The sequence below is a fragment of the Hippocampus zosterae genome, chromosome 1 (assembly GCF_025434085.1).
Source record: "Hippocampus zosterae strain Florida chromosome 1, ASM2543408v3, whole genome shotgun sequence".
NCBI lineage: Eukaryota > Metazoa > Chordata > Actinopteri > Syngnathiformes > Syngnathidae > Hippocampus > Hippocampus zosterae.
The window spans coordinates 32,182,195-32,203,391 of NC_067451.1; the positions used below are offsets into that span (position 1 = coordinate 32,182,195).

The 21,197-nt window shown below is 42.3% G+C and overlaps 3 protein-coding genes across 5 annotated transcripts; all 3 read right to left on the reverse strand.

Annotated features, from left to right (window-relative positions):
* Positions 1 to 115: 115 nt before the first annotated feature.
* Positions 116 to 2,325, reverse strand: LOC127597577 (UPF0461 protein C5orf24 homolog). 2 transcript variants are annotated; one of them, XM_052060719.1, is made up of 2 exons: positions 1,874 to 2,325; positions 116 to 1,675 (listed from the first exon to the last, which is right to left on the reverse strand). In XM_052060719.1, the coding sequence occupies exon 2, from the start codon at positions 1,658 to 1,660 to the stop codon at positions 1,001 to 1,003; it is 660 nt and encodes a 219-aa protein (XP_051916679.1). In that variant the 5' UTR covers positions 1,661 to 1,675; positions 1,874 to 2,325; the 3' UTR covers positions 116 to 1,000. The 2 variants fall into 2 exon arrangements, with proteins under 2 accessions (XP_051916679.1, XP_051916669.1); XM_052060709.1 differs by having other exon boundaries at positions 116 to 1,663; positions 1,874 to 2,304.
* Positions 2,326 to 2,503: 178 nt separating this feature from the next.
* atp5po (ATP synthase peripheral stalk subunit OSCP) lies at positions 2,504 to 6,433 on the reverse strand. Its single transcript, XM_052060582.1, has 7 exons — positions 6,266 to 6,433; positions 5,935 to 5,985; positions 5,737 to 5,847; positions 5,520 to 5,649; positions 5,227 to 5,339; positions 5,028 to 5,114; positions 2,504 to 2,766 (listed from the first exon to the last, which is right to left on the reverse strand). Exons 1-7 carry the CDS (start codon positions 6,365 to 6,367, stop codon positions 2,656 to 2,658), a joined length of 705 nt encoding a protein of 234 aa, XP_051916542.1. The 5' UTR covers positions 6,368 to 6,433; the 3' UTR covers positions 2,504 to 2,655.
* Positions 6,434 to 7,289: 856 nt separating this feature from the next.
* ogt.1 (O-linked N-acetylglucosamine (GlcNAc) transferase, tandem duplicate 1) lies at positions 7,290 to 20,772 on the reverse strand. 2 transcript variants are annotated; one of them, XM_052059043.1, is made up of 22 exons: positions 20,390 to 20,772; positions 19,419 to 19,569; positions 17,688 to 17,931; positions 17,513 to 17,581; positions 14,219 to 14,335; positions 14,035 to 14,114; positions 13,689 to 13,884; positions 13,435 to 13,575; positions 13,250 to 13,350; positions 12,864 to 13,017; positions 12,151 to 12,252; positions 11,855 to 12,034; positions 11,546 to 11,704; positions 11,314 to 11,403; positions 11,075 to 11,200; positions 9,975 to 10,145; positions 9,775 to 9,891; positions 9,424 to 9,594; positions 8,974 to 9,126; positions 8,619 to 8,876; positions 8,394 to 8,512; positions 7,290 to 8,292 (listed from the first exon to the last, which is right to left on the reverse strand). In XM_052059043.1, exons 1-22 carry the CDS (start codon positions 20,424 to 20,426, stop codon positions 8,112 to 8,114), a joined length of 3,117 nt encoding a protein of 1,038 aa, XP_051915003.1. In that variant the 5' UTR covers positions 20,427 to 20,772; the 3' UTR covers positions 7,290 to 8,111. The 2 variants fall into 2 exon arrangements, with proteins under 2 accessions (XP_051915003.1, XP_051914993.1); XM_052059033.1 differs by having other exon boundaries at positions 19,419 to 19,599.
* Positions 20,773 to 21,197: the final 425 nt, after the last annotated feature.

Consider the following 21,197-nt stretch of genomic DNA (forward strand, 5'->3'; position numbering starts at 1 on the left):
ATTATTTGAACACAACGGTAACTTATGTATAATGTTACAGGTTCATTGTCGTATTTAGACATGGAGGTCCTCTGGTGTACACAGAGGGAATCACACCTTCTATTAAACAATAACCCATAGACAAAGCAATTTTATTTGGATTCTTGTTTGTCAACAAAGTGCAACAACATGCCATGGATTTGTAAGTGATATGGTTAGAAAACATAGTGAAAAGTATGTGAGGGTGTGTTTAACACCCTCACTCAGACACACATGGTAACAATGGCGCGCCCAGCAACTACAATGTATTAAAACCAAGCAGCCTCCATGAGCTTATACAGTAATTCCCAACCTGTGTGTCGTGAGAGAGAATCAGGCGTGCCACGGGAAAGCATTGAAATTGACTTGATTGGTCCAAAAATGATTTATTTACTAGAAATAATGTCTCTTTGTTCAACTATCTACGGCAGCAACATAGTGACAAGCAGAACAATTAAATCCTCTTTGACTAGATGGCAGAAGGCACATAATTACCTATGAATACCCTTAAGTGCCATTTTTGTTTGGTGGTTTTGAGCCTTGGCTCAATAAAGGTTGGGAACACTGGCTTATGATACTGTATATGCATCATAAACAACACTGTTAAAACTTGAAGTTGTATCAAAAATCCGGTATTTACAAGAAAACAAGCATGAATGTTTTAAGTGGATAACATATTTTACATACGTTCAAATAGTGGTGATATGACTGGCTGTTTACCACAAAATACTTATTTATATACTGTATATATATAGAAAACTGTACAAGATACTGGTCCGACGTGTTAAAGGAGGCATCATAAGATGACAAAAGAGTCACTTTTTTATCACCAACATAACATGCATGCTTCCCCGCCAAGACAATTCTTGGCAAAAGGGATTTTTTTTTTGACAAAGATAAGACTGTACATTGAAATTGAGTTAGGAAGTTGAGGACAAATGCTTGGCTAAGTGTCATCATTTTTTTTCTCTGCGCTCCGATGTTATGAACTGTTTTCATTTGGTTTAACGAGAGGCTCACACAAGTTTCTCTTCTCCATCATGGCATAGGCAAGCAGCGGAAGATCACAGCCAGTGAAGTCCAGCTTCGTCGGACTAAAGTCGACTTTCTTGGGAGCATCACCACCACTTTCCTGCTCCTTAAGCTTCGCTGGACTCTTGACACTACCGGGAGGCCTCCCGGGGCTCACCTTATAGCCAGCTGCTTTGGTGGTACCGAGGGGCCGCCCGGGGCTGGTTTTAAAACCAGCAGCTCTTGTGGTCCCAGGTGGACGTCCAGTACTTGTGCGGTAACCAGCTAACTTGGTGGTCCCCAATGGTCTGCCTCTCCTCCCGGACTTCACTTTGCCTGTTTTTTTAGTGCCGACAGGCCCTGCAACCTCCCCGCTATTGACTGTCATCGGCTGAAGCTGAAATGAATTCTGGGTCTCTTGCGCCGGACCCGCCATCACTTTGTGCATGTTCGGTGGCAATGGAGCCAGCCCTGCAAAGGACAGGTGCAAGCCAGAGTTTGAGGGAGAGCAGGGGTAGAACTTGTTAGATTGGAGGCTGCATAGATCAAATCTGCTTGCCGGGTGGCAATCTTCTGCAGGTGCCATACAGAAGTCATTGCTGCTGCTGCTACAGGTCACGTGATGCATCATTTTCTGTTGAGGGGGCTGGGGGTTGGGTACGCCAAAATAACACGGCAAATTATGTTATACACTCAACAATACAAGCACCTGGGATCACATTCAATTTTAACGCTACACACGTTATTGTCCACGAGGCAATGAAGCGAGGCATGCATATACAAGTAACGTGGTTTTCTAAAGGAAACATTAACATACACTGGGGGGAGGGGGGGGGAAACATACCTCAGTCTTGGGATAACACACGGTGAAATGTTAATATCGTATTTTTAACGGTCATGTCTGCGATGTACGCCCAGGTGTCCGCAAGTAAAAGCGAGCAATGGCTTCATCTTTTATAATCCTTCAGACGGTAGGCGAGATAAGACAGGAAGCCATTTTCGCCTGAAAAAAAAATCGTGTAGCAAGATGGAATAACCGCGCATGCGTATGCGTTACGATGTCGTATTTCCGGGAAAACCGTCACCCGAGCGAAAAGTTGACAAAACGAGGGGAAAAGCATTACACGCGTAGTACATTTACACAAATTACACAAATCTCGCATCTTGGTAAACGCGTTGCCACAATTCATACCACGGTTTAACGAGTTCACCGTGTTCAAAGCTGAACGAGGCAAAGAAAATGCGGTTTTATACTGGCGTTCAGCATGACGCAGTGTTCTAAAACACCACAATAGTAATAAAACCCCATTAACACAATTATGTGAATAAATCAATAGCCATCAAAATAGGCCCTATTAAAGTTTTATGAGTGGTAGTTATTGGATCTCAAAGGGTGGGGGGTTGGGGTGTCTGAAAGTTGTCATAATGTTGCCAGTCTGTGTACACAGAATTTAAAAATAAACACACATACAAGTATATTATTCAGGTTTTATTCACATCCAAGTGATTTTAAGTACAGACACGACATCTGAACCATCTGCAATGGTAGGGTAGCAATCTACATTTTTCATTATATTCCACTTGATGGTCATTTCTAAAACAGATGCAAGATGAAGTCCACAGGACTTAGGATTCTCTCATGAGCTTAGTCAGTTTCTGAATCTTTGTCTTTGTGGACATGTCCACATACTTGTCCCCAATGCTGACGATCATCCCACCCAGGATTGAAGGATCGGACTGAAAAGAGGAAGACATTGTAAGTCGCATAAATTTTGTTACTATTGCACAATCCTAGTGCCATTATTAGAGATAATACTGAGTTAAATACATCGATATTAGTCCTCAACAGGGTAATTAAAAAGTTTTTAATGAAAATAAAAATCTCATTTAAATGCACAATCCTAGTGCTATTATTACAATACTGAGTTAAAATACATCGATATTAGTCCTCAAAGGGTAATTAAAAAGTTTAATGAAAATCTCATTTAAAAAGCAGAAAACATTCACTTGCATCCAAAAGTAAATTGTAAATACAGTGGACCCCCCTCCCCCAACCACATATTAGTTCTACATTTGCAACTTCACAGATTTTTTTTCATAACACGTCCACTGTTACTCATAGAAAAGTCACTTATTTGCAGTTTTCTGAAACGAGGCCCAAAAACCTCAAAACAAGTTTTAGCAAAAATACCGTCTACAGTAGGCGTCACAAACCTTTTTGAAAGTGCAAGCTACTTCTTGAGGACCGATTAATACAAAGGGTAAGCGCCGTTTCTTACACACTTCTGAAATATAATTGTCAAAACTGCCTCCAACTATCTGTTAATATGTGGAGATACTGATTATGTTAACGATTTTCCATCATAAGCAACACAGATTTAAATATTCAGTTGCTATTATAAAACTATTTCAATAAAATATAAAGCACATATTTTCAAACGATCACTTCAGGTGAGATATTTTTAGAACAGGCCCACAGGCTACTCGTGGTTCTTGTGGGCTACCCTGGTGCCTGCACGGGCACCATGTTGGTGACGCAGAGTCTACAGTATGAATATGTATTGTACTGAAGAGTCCCTTCAATCGAGCCAACGCTTATGTCCGTCATAAACACATTAAAGAGAAAACCAAACCATTCATAGTACTGTTCAACCAAACTTCAGGTTGACTCAACTTTACCTACGATTTGTGACTGACAGTCGGCAAGAATGGAGAATAAGATGATGGCACCCATGTGTACTTTACAATACAATACAATGCATGCTGATTTGACTCCGATAGCTTAATAAAACTAGGACTAAACACGGTAACAACACAATTTGAATCAGCTTCAACTTCTCATATGAATACAGTGCACTCCGCTTAATAGAACACCGGTTAATAGAGTAATCCGCTTAATAGAGCAAAATGCTCTGGAACGGATTTGCCTAATGCAATTTCCTATAAAGATACTCCGCTTAGTAGAACAGATCTCCGCTTAATAGAACAGGCCGTAAGCAATGAACATTGTAAACTAGTGGTTTTCGAAGTGTAGCTATCGCGATACTGTACCACTATCGCGAGAAAACGCGGTAGTTCTAGCCGTATACAGTAACAGGTAGCACGCGTCACTCCACACAGACACACGCACGTCACAATGGCTTCAACTTCATTCAAGAGACGAGGGCTATAAGAAGGACATACTCAGACGATACGATGCATTGCCGGATTCTCAGAAGGTACGCCCGCGGTTTCCAGGACTTCCCTCTTATCCAGCCAATTGAGAGGGAAGTCAACCGCAAAATTACGGACTCCTGTTTCCAGACAAAAGTAACGAAATTTTTCTCGTGATTTGAGATGTTTGACTGAAGTTGATTAAAGTTGTTGTTTTGTTGTTTGATTAAAGATATGGACGTCCACAGTCGAAATATCTCTTCTCGTCAGCAGGGGTTTTTCTGCGTGCATAACTTGGTCGTCGACGTGTCTGAAGGTGTACCTAATAAAGTGTCTCCGGTTAATAGAAACTCCGCTTAGTAGAACAGAAGCGCTTCGGCCCAATGGTGTTCTATTAAGCGGAGTGCACTGTAGCTATGAATTTCATTACAACTGCCAGTTTGTGTTGTGACTGTGGATGTACAAGTTTTGAGCTAATAAACCCCAAAGCACCAACTGCCCGGTCAGCCTAGTAGCCCAGGAGGCAGCAGAGTTTCCCTCACACAGGCTTGGATTGTTGGCAGCATTGATGTAGCTTCTGCATTTTGCTGTGCAGTATATATTTTTTTAAACACCAGACTGCACTGCTTCAATAATTCTGAATCCACAAGCGGTTTCCGATACAAGAGTGTCTGAAGATCTCTGCATCTGGAATGCTATTGAAGTGTTTGTGGTATATTTATGGGTACAACTGTTAATATATATATAACTTTATTCGATCGCGGTTGAAATGCAGTCCTTACGATACACTACTAGTGATGAACAGAGAAGATGGTAGGAAAGTGAAATTTCAACTAAAATTGTACCTTGGTTTCCATCTTGATAGTTTCACCCTTCTGAAGAAATCCATTAAGCGCAAGTTTCAGCTCAGCGAGATTAGCTGGATTCAAAGGCTGAAATGAATATATATTGATTGGGTGCATGCAGCTATGTATGACTACAGTAAATAATCATGGAAAAACATGATTCTAGTAATAAGCAGGCAGAAACATTTGTGCGACCTACCTGAGCAGTGGTTACAGAGCAGATCACCTCCCCACGGTGTGCACTCATCATCTTGCAAAAAGCAGTGATGACATCACCAGTTAGCGTCAGACGACCATTATCAGACAAAACATCTGCACAAACCAAAAATACAACAAATCAACACATGTACATTTTTAGCCAAAGCAATAATGATAACCAAGTCCTGCATGCTACACAATGTAAAAATACTGTGATATAGTATTTCTCACCAGCAGTTGACGAATATTTATGAAACTATGTTATTCAAAAATAAGCGCCAAGCGACAACTCACTGATGAGGTTCATTGTGATAGGGGAGACTTTTGCCTTTGCAAGGGCATCATGAAAGGTCTTCTGCTTGAGGCTCCGCTTCACATGAGGGTTCATGACAATACTAGAAATTTTGGGGTCCTTGATGAGGGTCTGGGGGTAAAAGCAGTATTTGAGAAAAGTTAATAACGTCTGCAATCTTCCGAGCCTGCTCGGATCACCAAAATCCTCTTTACTTACGTTCACTTTACCCAACTCCTGCTCGACTTGGTCCAATTTTTTCTGCTTACTGGCAGCTGAGAACAGAGCAGTGGCATAGCGACCTTCCACGCCATAAACCTGAATTGGTGGCTGAATGGAAATTCAAGATGAGATTAAAACACCGATTTAAAGTTATGTCGTATGAAGAGTCGGTCAGGCCACATTTTATATGTATACCTTGACCAGTTTGGCTGCAGGCCTAATGGCTGATGTGCTAATCAGGCGGGCCTGCAAAAAAAAAAAACAAGGCGCAAAATTGTAACATTCATGTTGTCAAGAACGTGAGCGTGTTAACATTAACACAAACACTGTCCCTTGCAGCTAACGGGTAGGCTAGCACTTTAGCAGTCATTCAAGTGCAAAGCCGCGTGTAATTATTTGTGGTATTTTAAATCAACAGCGGGTCGCCATCCAGTTTATAGTGCATTTACTATCTTTTATATCCACGAATATCGAGATGGAACTCATGTCAAACAAATAAGATGTTCACATTTATTCAACGTCCTACCTGCTGTCCTAGCATGCGTGCTGCCATTTTCTCCTCCAGCTGTCCAGACTGGAACCCTTGACTGCGCATGTGCAATGAAGAGAGGAGCTCTCGTCGGTCCATGGGGGTTGTAGTCCTTTAACTGGAGTGTGGACATCTGGTCCCTTCAGGAAGTGCTAAATACATATCATTTATCAAACATAATTCCAGTCATGCTAATATACGTCATAATCTTCACATTGGCGTGTTTGAGTCTCTTCCCACAAGCTGTTGAAGACGCGGGGTAAATGACACGATGATTACCATTCGTCGTTTTTGCTGCATTTAACCGGAGATCTGTTTGTTTTTAGGTGGGCGTTTACAGTACAGTAATGGCGTTTTTCTAGATAGCAAACGTTTCAGATGGTCAGAGGGCGACCCCGCACTACTCTCCTGTTTGCTCTGGAATGAGAGAAGCCACCAGACGTGGTGTGTGTGCTTTAAAATTAAAGCCAAGTTGACAAGAGACAAGATACAAGACAAGTGAATATTCACAAAAGCCAATATTTGTGTTCTACTTTGTCCGTTGCTTTCAAAATAAAAGTCTAAAACAAATAAGCCCAAGATCAATGTTATTGCTACTCTATGTAAGATGCTTTCCACGATGCATTGACTTACCGTTAGTCTATGTAGAGCAGCTGCTTTACCGTTAGTCTATGTAGAGCAGCTGCTTTATCAAAACGAGTCGGCCTCGTATGACACAATGTATTATAAAATCAATTTTATTAACTCATTCCATGCCACTGTGCCTCAACATGAAAGCAGATGAGGGTTTAGTTAGATTTTCCCCAAAAGGATGCTTCTATTTCACGCACATGGGGATTTAACCACATTAAAATGCACAAACTTAAATTTATCTTGCCTGGAACATGAGATCAGGGCCCTCTCCACCTTTTCCAAAATCCCTTTACACATGTGTATACTTACTTCCATTCTCCCTTACCTGAAACAAATGTAAATCACTGCGTCTTTGTATATCAACCATACCCATACAAATGTTTGAGACTTTTTTCAAATTGCCATCTTTATTTCTCCCCATATCAAGAGCAAAGCATAAGTGACAGCATCAACTCAAAAAACTATACAAAAACAAAAATGCTAGGAAAATACTTACCAAGGCTGTTCCTTCAGTGTGATTTAAAACAAGACCAATCCGATCTTTCAGCTATTCTGCAATATAGAACTTGTTCTTAATCAAAATGACCATAAATGTTAGTAAGCAGTGTAACATCAAAAATGAGACAACTACTTGACTGCAGATTTGGTGAGGAGAGGACATCATTATAACCCCCTCACCCCCAAAAAAATACACACCTATCCCTTTTTGTCATTAAATAAACATCTGAGGAGAATCTGTCAAGCAGTTGCAAGCTATGCTAAAATGAAATGTTCAAAGCTGAAAGAACGCAAGACTTACAATTTCCATGGCATACATTCACATAAAAAAAAAACACGAATCATTTAATAAATAGAACTATACGGGTTGGATATTTGTGCCACAAGCTTCAATTAGTCCTGTACTTCCACACACACGATGAGAAGAACTACTACTGATCCAAGTAGGTAAGAGTATTCAGTGGTCGCTCAATTGTCTCATGCGTTCCTTTACTGTCGTCTCAATCACATACAAAAGGTGATGGGGGGTTGGGGGGATAAATGTGTGTATTCATGACACTTTTAGCCCCACTTCGATGAGAATGTGCAACACAATCATTCTCAGAAGAGGGCTGCGAGTAAACCATTCAAACGAGGATGCACAGTTTGGGATAAAATGGTGGGGAGGAAACACTGTGGTATTTTGTGAATAAATTGGGGGCGGGATTCCAGTTCAGGCACTGTCACCAGTTTCTACTGTGTGGACTTGAAACATGTGTTCTGGTTTGTTGCCTTTGCTGTGGTGCTCCCACATCTGCAAGTAGAGCCTCTCCAGGTCCATCGTGTACTGCTTGGTGTTGAAGAGAGGACTACAAATGCGCTGCTTCCAAACACGTGCACGAATCATCTTCAGGCTGCGAGGGAAAAAACAAAAGGATCAATCGGCCTCAAGTTCGACAAACATTCAAAAAGGTAAATCAAATGTTTCCCCAAGGTAGAATAAATTTCTTCCTACTATTCCATGTCAGATCCGAGTTTTACTGCTATGTCCTCATAGTCCTGTCGACTATGGGCGATGAGTTCCGGACAGCCAAGGCAGCCGAGTTGTGAAGCAGCCACTCGTGAAGCAAGGGTCTCACCTGTACGAGGATGTATATGGGTGATCATAACTGAAGTGTTTACATACTCTTCATACTCTTGAGAAATAGTGTGTGTGTCTTGTTCTGAAATAATCAAAAACCTCACCTGGCATAGTGACCATGGGTGTTCCAGCCCACAGAACATCCATGCCTGTGGTGTGACCGTTGCACAGAGGCGTGTCTAAGCATACGTCAGCCAGCTGACCCCTCCTAACATGTTCTTCTTTGGGGGCCACTGGCGAGAAAATTATGCGAGAAGCGGGGAGGCCCATGTTCTGAGCGTACTGCTGGATGTTGGGCTCACCCACAGCAGGGAACCGAAGGAGCCACAAGACACTGTTCTGCACACGTTTCAGGATCTGCAGCAAAGAGGAGTTGCAAATTCTTTTAAATGCAAGCTTAAAATGAACTTGTGCTATGAATGTGTAGTGCATAATCGAAGAATGTCTGACTTACATTGGCCCACATTTGAAGGGTTGGGGGGTCAATCTTGTAGAGTTGGTTGAAGTTGCAGTAAACAATGGAGTCCTCTGGAAGACCATACTGGGAACGGGTGGTCACAACAATTGTGCGTGGCACTTCCTCTCCCGTGGCCGCTTTATTGTTGATCTGAAATGGGGGTGAAAATAATCACTTATAAGAACATTTTAGCACTCTATCGCAAAGCATGCAACGTTCCTCAACATCCAGACAGAGAAAGTAGCATTAATCTGTCTGTACATTCACTCTAACCAATGGCAAGCTGCTGGTTCAATGGAATTTTCTCAGAAAGTATTTTACTTGTCCCTCAACCATCAAACAAACTTAATACATTTCTGGTTAGGTGCAGAGGTACTCACTCCAATGCCCATTTACACTGGTTCAATAGAAATATGTGGAAAATGATCATCTTACTGTAATACATACCTGTGTGGTGGCAAGGCCATTGCTGACGGTGAAGCTGTTGATGGTGACCTGTATTTGGCCTTGGTTGATCATGTTAATGATTGCTTCAGCAGCCGTGTTCATGGGAATCACAGGCATAGACAATGCTCCATTTGCGTCTGCAGCAGACTCCTGATTGTTGTCACATTTCATCTGGCCAACAGAACAGATTCCTCCAAAGTTTGAGTTGCATGTTTAGTAAATTTTGTACAAACAAGTCATCCTTATTCAACTGTCAGGAATAACTTACAAGTGGATTAGTGCACCACGTTCAGTGCTGTTTAACAAAACCACTCATATTATTTTTTTTCCACCATCAAAAATGTTATCTACCTTGATAACTTTGACATCTGGCAGACTGTCCAAGAAGGCTTTGAGATCGATACCATTGAGAACGATGCGGTTGTCAAAGATGTGTCCGTTTGACTTGAAATCAATCACAGCCTTTTTCTGTGGGTCCCAAACATACCGGCACACTTAAAAAAATTTTTAGCTAAATAAATAAAATGACAGCACGTGGAGGCAGTACAAACCTTGAGATGAGGAAACATGTTGGCATGATCACCAATGAAAAAGGTATGTGGCATAAAGGCAACCTTCTCAGAATATTGCTCAACTACTTCCCCAGGTGATGTCTCCTTATCGGTGATGATGTAGTCCATGAAGGGTGCGCCGCTGGTTCCAGGGTAACCTAGCCACATAGCCTAAGGAGATAAATGACTTTAAAATGTATTATTATTTTTTAAAGTCAAGCCAGACACGATTGACTCTTAGAGACACAGCCAAAATGAAGCTTAAAATTATTAAGCATCAGTAAGCCTGTCATGATAATTTTTTCCGGGATGATACATTTTCTCACGATAAACAATTTTTTAAAACGCCCATCAACCATGACATTTTCTAATGTAATAAAGGTATCTTGGCTCAACAAAAGTCGATTTCTATGTGATATAATCAATAATCTTCTAATTTAACACTCAAATTGTTGAATGCATTTTATACGATCTACTTGTCGTGTTTGTATAAACGTATACAATCCAGCAATTTCAAACAAGTTATAATTTTTCAATGCAACAGTGACATTGCATCGGAGCTACACAGACTGTACGCTGGCTGGTCGCACTGTCAATCAATTTAGCCACTCGAAAAAGTGATCTGGCACCAGTCAGAAATTCCTGGCGGTTGTAGCCAATGCTCTCAGAACCCACAGTGCATAAGCAAGCTATGAAATTATGCAAAAATGGCACCCTAGACGAGAGCTGTAAGCCGTACGATGGTTGGCATTCATGCTACTTGGTTATTATTGTCGATACTCCACTATGCTACGCCTCACTAAAAACGCAAGAGTTGTGCGTGCATGAGACATGTCAGCCGAACTGGATCAGTCGCACTGAACCATTTTTTTTACTGTTTGTGTACTTATGAGGGCCGACTCCCACAGCAGTTAAATGACGGCAGAGGCAAGGAGTAGTGCGAGTGATCAATGATGACGTATATAAAAAGAAACACTCGTAAATGACCATTCATCAACTCTCACAAAACTGTCATGTCCATTTTTTCCTCATCCAATAGTAAGTCGATATAGCAATTACCCGTATCGCGACAGAAATTTGTATCAATATGTTGATCTTACCTGAATAGGAGCAGGGCGCAGGGCAAAAAGCTCGTTTCTGGCCCCTTTGGTGTAACCATTCATGTTGACCAGAATGTGGACCCCATCCTGATGAATACGATCGGCTGCCTTGCCATTACAAGGAATCTACAAGTAGAGATAAAAGAATCTGTAAAAATCCAGTGAGACTATTTTTCATAAATATTAATTACAAACAGCTCTATTTGTAGCCATGACCTTCAGAAAATACAAGACATCACCTGTGAGAGGTCTGTGAAATTATGAGCCTCTGCCACGACTTTCACTCGGAAGTTCGTACTGTCATCAGGGCTCAGTGCGTAGCAAAACACCTTGGGTATGAAAGGGAAAGATTACATATTGAATAAGAATGATGAAATATTTCTATAAAACCCTGCCCAATGATTCTTTTTGGTAAACTTCTTTGCAGCTTCAATTTATAACTAATAAATTGACTTGTTTACAGCGACTCACTTCAAATTTCTCAGGATTGTGCATGCCAGGAATGGATTGCATCAAGTGGGAAGTCGGGTGGTTGCCAAAGTCTGAGCTGACATAACCAACACGCAGTCGTCCACCGCTGGCCGTCAGGTCTTTTGGATGCTCGTAAGCAGGTTTGTGCAATGCATTGATCTGTTAAATAAGCAAACGTGGAAGAATGGTACGAGTCACAGAGGGTTCATTTCAGAAACTATGCTAGGAGGTCGCATTGTGCACCTTGCTAAAACACGCTCAAAACCCTGGTGCGAATTACTCAAATATGGCTTGGAAGACAAAGTGTACCTTGTCCAGGCAAAGGTTCCCATGGCGCTCAGCAATGGCCTTGCGAAAGCCGTGAGAGAGTGGATACAACATACTGTGGTGGGGGTGAACTGATGGTAAGCGGTTCTTTTCCAGCTGGTCAGCAACAATGCTCACTAGCTTTTTCATCCGTTCATCGTAATCCGTCCAATCGCACACAATCTAAAAAAATTGGGAGAAATTACATCACATCCAGCAATGCTGTCAAACAGTAACACAATGCCGAACATTGAATGTGTAAATGGTAAAAAAAACAGTATGAAAAAAACCCCACCAACCTGCAAGCAATGTGCCAGGTTACAGTAAGCATCAGGAAAATCAGGCTTGAGTTTCAAGGCGGTGCGGTACGATGCGATGGCTTCTGGGATGTTTCCAGAGTCCTTACAGACCAACACCATCGCACATGAGAAACATGATACATTCTTATAATAAACTAGCTGGTTCGCCGCCCTCCGGGCGGCTCATCAGCTAGTTCCTGCGGAAGGCTGGTAAGGTGGGCCTTCGGCCCACAAAAGTGCTGTTGCTTGGTTCAACTTTTTGTTCATCTTCATTGCTTATCGCGAAAATAAAGAGATGTTTAGCTCTACTAAATAACTAACAATTTCATTGCAATGCTTGTGGGTAGACAACATTTTTTCGCTAAGATGCCCGCGCGATCATAGTGAGCCACTGCCTGAGCGGCGCGCAGTGGCGGCGCGCAGTTTCGGCGCGCAGTGGCGGCGCGCAGTGGCGGCGCGCAGCGTCGCGGTGAAGTAGGTACGTTTTGAAAAGGGACAGACGGAAGGACAGACCGCGTGCGGGACGACGCGCAATATATATACAAGATAAGAGTCAACCACGACATTATCATGCAAACGTTTCTTTTTTTTGGTCAATTCCCATCATAGAAGCTCGGGTAATTCTATAGTTAAAAGTACTAATAACACCGCTCGATATAAATAACAAATTACAAGGTCATTGGTGACACAGTCAAAAGTCTAACAACGCTTACTTTGTGTATTGAAGCCAAATTGCTGTGAGCATCAGCAAACGCAGGATTGATCTGGATGGCACGGGTGTAGCACTGGAGGGCTCCTTGCACATCTTGCATTTCCTTCAATGTGTTACCCATGTTTGAGTACGCATCCGCAAATGTGGGGCTAATTCTGTAAATCACAGACAGTGTTAGCACCTTGTGTAAACCCTCACTGTTATTTCTGAACAGCATAATTACAGTTTAAAGACAACCTGTGATCTTTCATGTTCTGCCGCACCAGATTAAAAGTCAAAACTCTATAATAGTGGCACTGTCTGACCAAAAGTTAAAGAATCACACGTGTGGTGTGGCACAGCTTGACAACAATCAGTTATTCTGTATACTATTGCATGAATATAAACCTGATAGCTTCCTTGTAGTGCATGAGGGCCTCCTGGAGTTTTCCCTGCTGTTGCAGAACACTGGCCAGGTTGGAGTGAGCCGCAGCAAACTCTGGGAACACCTGGACACATTGAAGCCATTTTGATGGTGCTCTCAAACTGATATTTGACCCACGAGTAAACTCTTATCGATCATCAAGCCGTACCTCTAGCGCTTTTCTGTAAAGCTGAACTGCCTCCTCAATGTTGCCCTGTTCACGTTTGATGTTAGCCAAGTTGTTCAGGGAGTCTGCGTGCGTTGGACACAAACGCAAAGCTGTGTTGTAGCACTCTTCTGCCTCAGACACCTGAAAAAACATTTGTCACGTGAGTATTTTGTCATTGCTACGTCGAATGAAGTGATAGATCATTCAAAGTTCAGGTCAGTGGTGTGAATCTGTGCTCCAAGTTGTTGCCTTACATTGCCTTTCTCCTTCAGTGCATTTGCCAAATTGCAGTAGGCATCTGGAAAGTGAGGCTGCAGTTCAATAGCTCGGCGGTATGTGTCGATAGCCAGGTCAATGAGGCCTTGCTCATAGTAGACGCAGGCCAGGTTTCCATGAACAACTGCGTGGTTGGGACTAAGACTCAGGGCTCTCAAATATCCCGCCACAGCTCTGGAAACACAACATATGCTAAAGCCTCATATTTAATCAACAACACTGAACTGCGCAAAATAAGATTTATTGTAATCACAACAAATTTGGTTACCTTACACAAGCTAGATAAACAATAGGTACAAAAACATCAGGATGGAGATGACTGACCTGTCAAAGATTCGGGCTTCCTTTAAAACGTTTCCTAAATTGATGTAGGCATCAAGGAAATTTGGGTCCAGTGTCACTGCCTTGAAAATTGGCACACAAGACATACAAGTACACATTAATATATGGGATGAACAAACAACATTCAAACATTTCTTTCTGGGCATTTGAAAATATAGTAACAGACCTTCTCAAAATGGTGTATGGCCAACCATATCTCCCCCTGGGCATTGAACACACAGCCCAAGTTGCTCCAAGCCACTGCGAAGTTGGGTTGAGTCTCAATAGCTTTCAGGTAGCAAGCCTTGATTTCACAGTGGAAAAGGCAACAGGAAAGGAAGAGAACAGATGGAAAGGGAAAGTATAGCACGGAGAGGGGAGGGCATGGGATTGTTAAAAAAAAGAAAAGAAAAAAAGTGTGTGTGGGGGGGGGGGGAATAAAAGCAAGAAGAAAAAAAACGACAACAAAAAAGGGAAGAGAAAGCAAAATTAGTGACTTAACTCCGGGAAAACAAAAAGTGAGTCTACAGCACGGGCTCGCCTGCGCACAAGTCTGCTGCGCTAAGCTGCATTGCTTGTCCCTACGCTGCGCAGATCCAACCAACACCTACACATCGGCCCTCATCGTGCAGTTATGGCCACAATTTTAAAAGCTCGGTGGCAAAATGAATACCCAACAGTGTGAACTGACTTCAAACCACTGGAGTAGCAACAACCCAAATTGCTACACGCCCATTACTGAGCCAAATAAAGTTTGTGTGAATTTAAGCAACACATCTTATGAAAGCATGACAACTCACAACCTGTGATGGTGAACCGAGTGTGCTGGTCATGGTCCCTGAAATGCATGCGCGACAACATCACGCAGGTGGGGTTGCTGCCACCACAATGCACCACGCCTGCGCAGCCTCGCTCCTGGCAGAGGCCATCGCTTTGCTGCTTCGCTTGCTAAATGGCCTGGTGCAATAGCCACAGACCGACACCCTCTGGCAGACAGCCTGCCACACCAGACTGGCATACGCCACACCCACCATCTCTTTGAATAATTGCGGTTGAGGAACCATTAGCACAGCAAGAGGAGCCTAGGTTATGATGCAAATAACACGGGACATTTTGAAGTCAGTAGGGACTGTTGAGAGCAAACTTGTACATGACCAAACTCCAGAGACACTGGGGCATTTGGGAGCGAGGCTGGTTTTAAGGGTGGGGAGGTCTGCAACCATGAGGCCATAGGGATTGGGGTAGAGGGTCGCGTGCTGGCGCGCTGTGCCTTTTTGGTTGCCTGGAGGGCTTCGCTGCGCAGCCCCTGCGCTACTATAGACTCACAGCGCAATATCTGCATCATCAGAGCACTGCAACTCAATAAAGAAGGGAAAAATAAAAAATAAAAAACAGGAAAAATAATCAAGAGTTATGTAAGAGTTAGAGCGTTCTTACTTGTTTTTCACCATTACGGCTTCCAAATCCAAGTTTCTTTAAACTTAATTTAGAACTCAGTAATTAGTATAAGCATATCTTAAAAATGCTTACTGTCATTTCTTTTGCTACTTTTCTCATTTGCTCTTCAAGAGATGCCACGAGAGAGGAGCTCAAGCGTGAAGTGAGGTGGTTTTTCTTTTTGGTGGCTGTTACAAACCCGTTACCATATTTTTGGACTTTGTCAGAGTGGTGGCCGCGGCTGGCTGGAAGAAGAGAAGACTGAGGCTGCCCCTAGTGTTCCTTTCCGCCGGGCACCTACGCAGGAATAGTGTCACCCACCTGAAACCTTCTATACAACAATTTCAGTTGAGGGAAACCAAAAGAGACAAAATCAGAAACAACATTGTTAGTAAAGTTGATAAACAATGCATTTGGTCGTTCAATTTGGAAATGTAGCAGGTTCTTCCAAAACACATCAAGCATAACCAACTATATTTAGTATTCATTCATGCAAAAAAATGTTTCAAAGAAAACCCAAAAAATGTTTTGAGGGAGCGAGATGGGGAAGAAAGGCTTTTTGTGCTTGTAACTTGAAGTCCTATCAATTGTACAAATTCAATTGAGCTGGCACTACAGGAGGGCAGTTACAGGCTTGATCTTAAACATAATGAACTGATCCCATTGCTTTGAGGAAATTACATATCTGAAGCAAAATGGAACAAGAGTTAATCGTTGATTTTCTGCCTTTTAGCATTTCCAGGAAATATTTTAATGCTTACAATGCTTTGTCCTGGCCTGCTTTCTTGAATCCTGGCCAATGGGGTAGGGAGAAAAGTCTGTGGTTTATTTGGATCTAGAAGGCTCCACAGCTCTGAAATGAAGAAGTCATCGCTGTTGCTGCGCACGCCTGTCCTTTTCGAACCGCATCTGACGCAGGCGGTGGAGTGCAGATTGTGAGCTGTCTGCTTGACACTAACGGAAGGTACCACTGAAAGGCACCCAAGTTGAAGTTTTTATGGGTGACTATATCATGGCATAATAGAAAACATGGCACAGTGAGGCGCAGTTGACTAAAAGAAAGAATGGGCACATGAAAAGCACTTTGTGGGAGGGTGGGCGTTAGAAAGGTCAGGAAGACAGCTCTGGGCGCGCACACTCCACCAATCCTTAGCAAGCGCGCGGGGAGCCAGAGAGCGACAGAGCTGAGGAACTTGACACTCCCTCATACTCCATCCCCACTCCTTTAACCCCCCTCATCTAGCATAAAATAAGAGGGCCTGTAACCACTAGTTCAACTGCACACCTCCAGATTTGACTCCGCACAGGGAGATGCTTGTAATCGGAAAAGAATTCAAGTGGCAAATAGAAGCGTAAATGTTCTCAGTGTGAATGTTAGGTGGGGAGGAAACGTGTGTAATGTCCATTAGCTGGATATAATACTGGAGTACAGCGGTGAGGTTACAAACCATCTTATCTTTGGCACTGCAAATAGAAACTAGGTACTTATCAGTTCATATATTCTTCACAGACCGAGCCAGCATTTTCCCCCCACAGTCAACTATCAATTGTATAGAAGCATTATAACAGATGGCTAGTGTTTGACCTAATAGAGCCTTTCTTCCTAAAGGGTGGGAATGATGTCTTTTCGAAGGTCAAAAGAAACCAAAAGGAATTAGGACAACTGGTAAGGTTGAAGGGAAATGTCTACAATACCGGGGAAAACATTTTTTTAATTCTATTGAGAATGTTTTATCAATAAAATAATGATTTATTAGTGTATGTTTACTCACATGGGCTTTATCATTTAAGATAAACATTTTTTTAAAAGCGTATGCAATGCACACTTTTTAATAAGAGAGGAGAAAGACCTGTTTTCTGATATATAATGGGGCAAACTGCGGTAAAGGTGAGAGTCTCTATTTGCTTAAAAAGGAGAAGGGAAAAAAAACGCCAGTAGCCTAAGGACGGCTCTAATAGGAGGGGTGACACTAAAAACAACACACAGAAAATCCAATCAAAGCACCACATTATTTCAAACACCAGACCACGACACCAGACATACCTTGGCCTCTTCCAAGCGCCCAAGTGCTTTAAGCAAGTTGCCCAAGTCACTGCGCACACAGTAAAGATCCTGAGAAAGAAACAAATCACTTTGATATTTTGCAAACAACTGCTTTTCAGCTTTGCTCTTGCTACTGATGGCTTGTGCCAGGTCCAACGTGTAGTGCTCGACTTACAGGGTTGTACTGTAATGCAGACACATAAGCCTGCACTGCTCCTTCCATGTCCCCTGCGGCGACCAGAGCTGCAGCCAAGTTGATGTATCCGTCGATGAAGTCCGGCTTCAGTCGCAGAGCATGCCGATAGTGTTCAATGGCCTCCTGTAGTTGCCCTCGCTCCTTGTACACATTCCCCAGGTTGGAGTACGCCTCGGCCAGCATTGGGTTCTGTTTAATGGCCAATGTACTGAAATGAGCTGACCTGTTGGGTTAGAAACGGGACAGATGGGTCAAAAATCCACAAGTGAATTTCTGGCACCAAGCAATATGTGAAAGGAAATCTACAGTATACATCTATCCATTCCCTCATTTAGCCTTGGACACATTTATGCAATTGCACCCTTGAGAAGAAACAATAATCAAAGCAGAGAGGGCACACACATATACTTGGACATGCAGAAACTTGATGTATGCAACTTGGTGGAATGAGCACAAGGGCCTTCTGAAATGCTCACTTTAAAACACTATCTTTAAAAACAAGGAGGAAACTCCTGAACCTGCTCACCTCACACTGAAAATAATATCAGACTGTTTATGTGCCTTTGTATGTGCTGCTGTTTTGGTTAGCATCAGGGGGGTCATTGGGGTCATCTACTAAAGATTTAACATTCCTGTGTGAATGATATGTAGGGGCTGAAGGAACGACACGCATTTCGACATCCATTTTTATTTCATGAGGGTGAAAAAAGAAGCCATCTACTTAGCTTGAAAACGCAACTGGCAACATATAACGTATTACAGAACAAGACACACTTCTACAATTGTCCAAACAAAATACACTCCTGAACTAAAATGCATATTGAAGCAGTGATTGTTGGTCATATTGTATGCAGCCTCAGGCATGGCTCCCGGATTTTTTTCTCTCCCAAGCTAAAGGAAGTTCGACCAATACAAAGGGGGGCTGAGAAAATGATTCATAAATATATCTTGGTATATCGATAAAATGCTGGAGGGGCTTAACTTGGATGATACAAATTTCTGACGGTGCCATAGCACCCACTAGACCCGGATTAGCGCCATTCATGCCCAGCCTTAATAGGTCCAGCATACAAGAAGGGCACAGCCAAAACAGACCCAAGTGGACAATCGCGAAAACAAGAGTTGGTGATTTCCCCCCCCCACACCACGCAATTGAGCACCGCACACCCACTGACGGGTTCTAGCAGAAAAAAATGCAATACCGAATAAGGATTTGGGACTTCAAATACAATATATATCGGTAACATACTGCATTCATTATTGTTTTGAACTATGAAAATTGCGAGAATATCAAGTGGAGAGCGTATGTATTTGGACTTCAAGGGAAAATCTTTTTCAATTCAATTCAAAAATTTCATCAACATAACAACCATCATTTGGATGATAATTATTTTGATTAGGACTCACAGTCGGCCTCTTTTCTGTGTGAACATACTTGAACTGAAGATCGATTTGATATCATTGATGTCCAACAAACTAACGTCCTGCATGTTCAACATTTTCAACCTGCAACATGTAAGATAATAATTTCTTGATGAAACCTGTCAATAAAGACCGTAGCCACTGAGGCCACTGCTGGGAGGCAGTATTTAATTAGTGAGCAAGCAAAACTCAGAAAAATGGTTCTTTGATGACAGAGAAATCGCTGACTCCCTGCAGCTATACCGCATCTGTGTTGCATTGGACCCATGACGAGCCCACCTCACCGACCTGTCAAGCCTTCGGCACTGGAAGTGAATAGAGGAAAGGAGCAGCAGCACGCCTGTGTTATCAGGCTCCTGACGCCACAGCTGCATGCAGTGGCGCTCTGCTGCCTCAAAGTCCCCTGACTGATATTCCCGATGTGCCAGCTCAGCCAACCCTTGGAAGGAAAGAATACGTTTTGACGATTCTGGAGCACCAACACAGCCCAAGGAACAGGGGGGAAGGGGGGAAAACAAGACATTAGATGTGATGGATGGAAAATGGCAGACCAACGAAAAATAAATTATAAACACTGATCACATATATATTCAATGAAAAACAAGATGGTGATTTTTATTCAACGATAAAAGGTTGAGGGTAACTTCTTTCAAAACAAAGTGAGGGAAAACAAATCTTATAAATTGGGCATTCTTTGAAAATGGGCATGTTTCCATGCATGAAGAACTGCTGACACACAGTCATGCAAAAAGACTGCTCGAGCATAGTTTATTTTAAATGGGCATGCTGCCTTGAAAACATGCAAATGCTAATTGATGACAAAATACATGGATGGGGTGACAAAACAAATATAGGAGCGGGTCAGCATAGCATCATTCATTTACAGAGAGGATTAGTATCAATGCTCAAATATTGCTTTTACATTAATCCTGCACATTAAATCGGACGTTTTAAGGAGGAATTAGGTTGCAGTTAACCCTGCAGAACAGGTACTAAAAGACAAATTAAAAAATTTAAAACATCAGCCATCGCAGGCTTGATCATGTGACAAATGTCTATTATATAATCAAGCTAGACTCTCACAAGACACCGTTGTCTTTTTAAAACCACTACGATACAAGATACACACCAAAATGTTCACGTTGTTCCAACTCGGTTATATCAACGCTCAAAATGACGGCCGGTTTCTGTCGCCCCTACCACCACCACCACCACCACCACCCTTCTTACTCCATTTCATCTTTTAAGAGGGAACCAACCTGTGCTATCAGCCACGTTCCCCACGGAGGTGGTCATCTCCTCGGTCTTTGAGTCTTGCACGGTGGACGTCAATGTGTCAGCCGGCAGGTTTACAGTTTTAAAAAGAATAACGTGCTACCGGGCAGTCAGTCGTCTTTGTGCAACAACGAACAGAAAGCACGTTGCCACCTAAACGGCAAGCCGTTACCTTTAATTTTCGTCACGTCACACACCACTACGTCAACGCTGTAGCCTATGCCTGGTTGAAAAATAGCTTGCCAATTCAAGTCGATTCACGATAAGTATTTGGAGTAACATTAAACGATTTTTTAAGATAAAGCTAGCTATAGCTTCGTTAAAACGCACTCATCGAGTAGAAAATGGCGAAGTGGGTGTAACCAAATTTTGGCCAGGAAGTAGTTCCTCACCGTGTAATTTCGATGCAAAAAGCAGCGTGCAAAAAACATCAAATACTATTGTATTCATCTAACACTTAATACTGTTATGTAAAATCTATGTTTTATTTATCAACTAATCATAATGTTCTATCGAAACAAAAAAAACAACAACTAAAATGCCAATGGCGAACTATAATGCGCGGAAGTATACATTAGCGCAGTAACGATAAGTACGGTGACTGTAAAATCAATGCGCGAGATGTTTACCTGACAGTCTAAAATAAGAGCTGTGCAGATATTCAGATGACAACTTTTAATTGCTCACTCCCAATATGGATGTAAAATTAATAACTTGTAAATTCATAACTAAACGTTACATTAAGTTGAATTGGCATGGTCACTTTTCAGTGAAAAAAAGTTTATTAGCGTG

Bases quoted from the DNA above. Each gene is read 5' to 3' on its own strand.
- LOC127597577 (XM_052060719.1), bottom strand. From the start codon at position 1,660: ATGATGCATCACGTGACCTGTAGCAGCAGCAGCAATGACTTCTGTATG.
- atp5po (XM_052060582.1), bottom strand. From the start codon at position 6,367: ATGGACCGACGAGAGCTCCTCTCTTCATTGCACATGCGCAGTCAAGGG. The intron at 5,848-5,934 runs GTATACATATAA...ATTTCCATTCAG, and splicing joins CTGCAGCCAAACTGGTCAAG to CCACCAATTCAGGTTTATGG. The intron at 5,115-5,226 runs GTAGGTCGCACA...TATTCATTTCAG, and splicing joins GCTCTGTAACCACTGCTCAG to CCTTTGAATCCAGCTAATCT.
- ogt.1 (XM_052059033.1), bottom strand. From the start codon at position 20,426: ATGACCACCTCCGTGGGGAACGTGGCTGATAGCACAG. The intron at 14,115-14,218 runs GTCTGTTACTAT...CCAATTTTCAAG, and splicing joins CCATACACCATTTTGAGAAG to GCAGTGACACTGGACCCAAA. The intron at 13,576-13,688 runs GTAAGGCAACAA...ATGTTTTTTCAG, and splicing joins CACTGAAGGAGAAAGGCAAT to GTGTCTGAGGCAGAAGAGTG.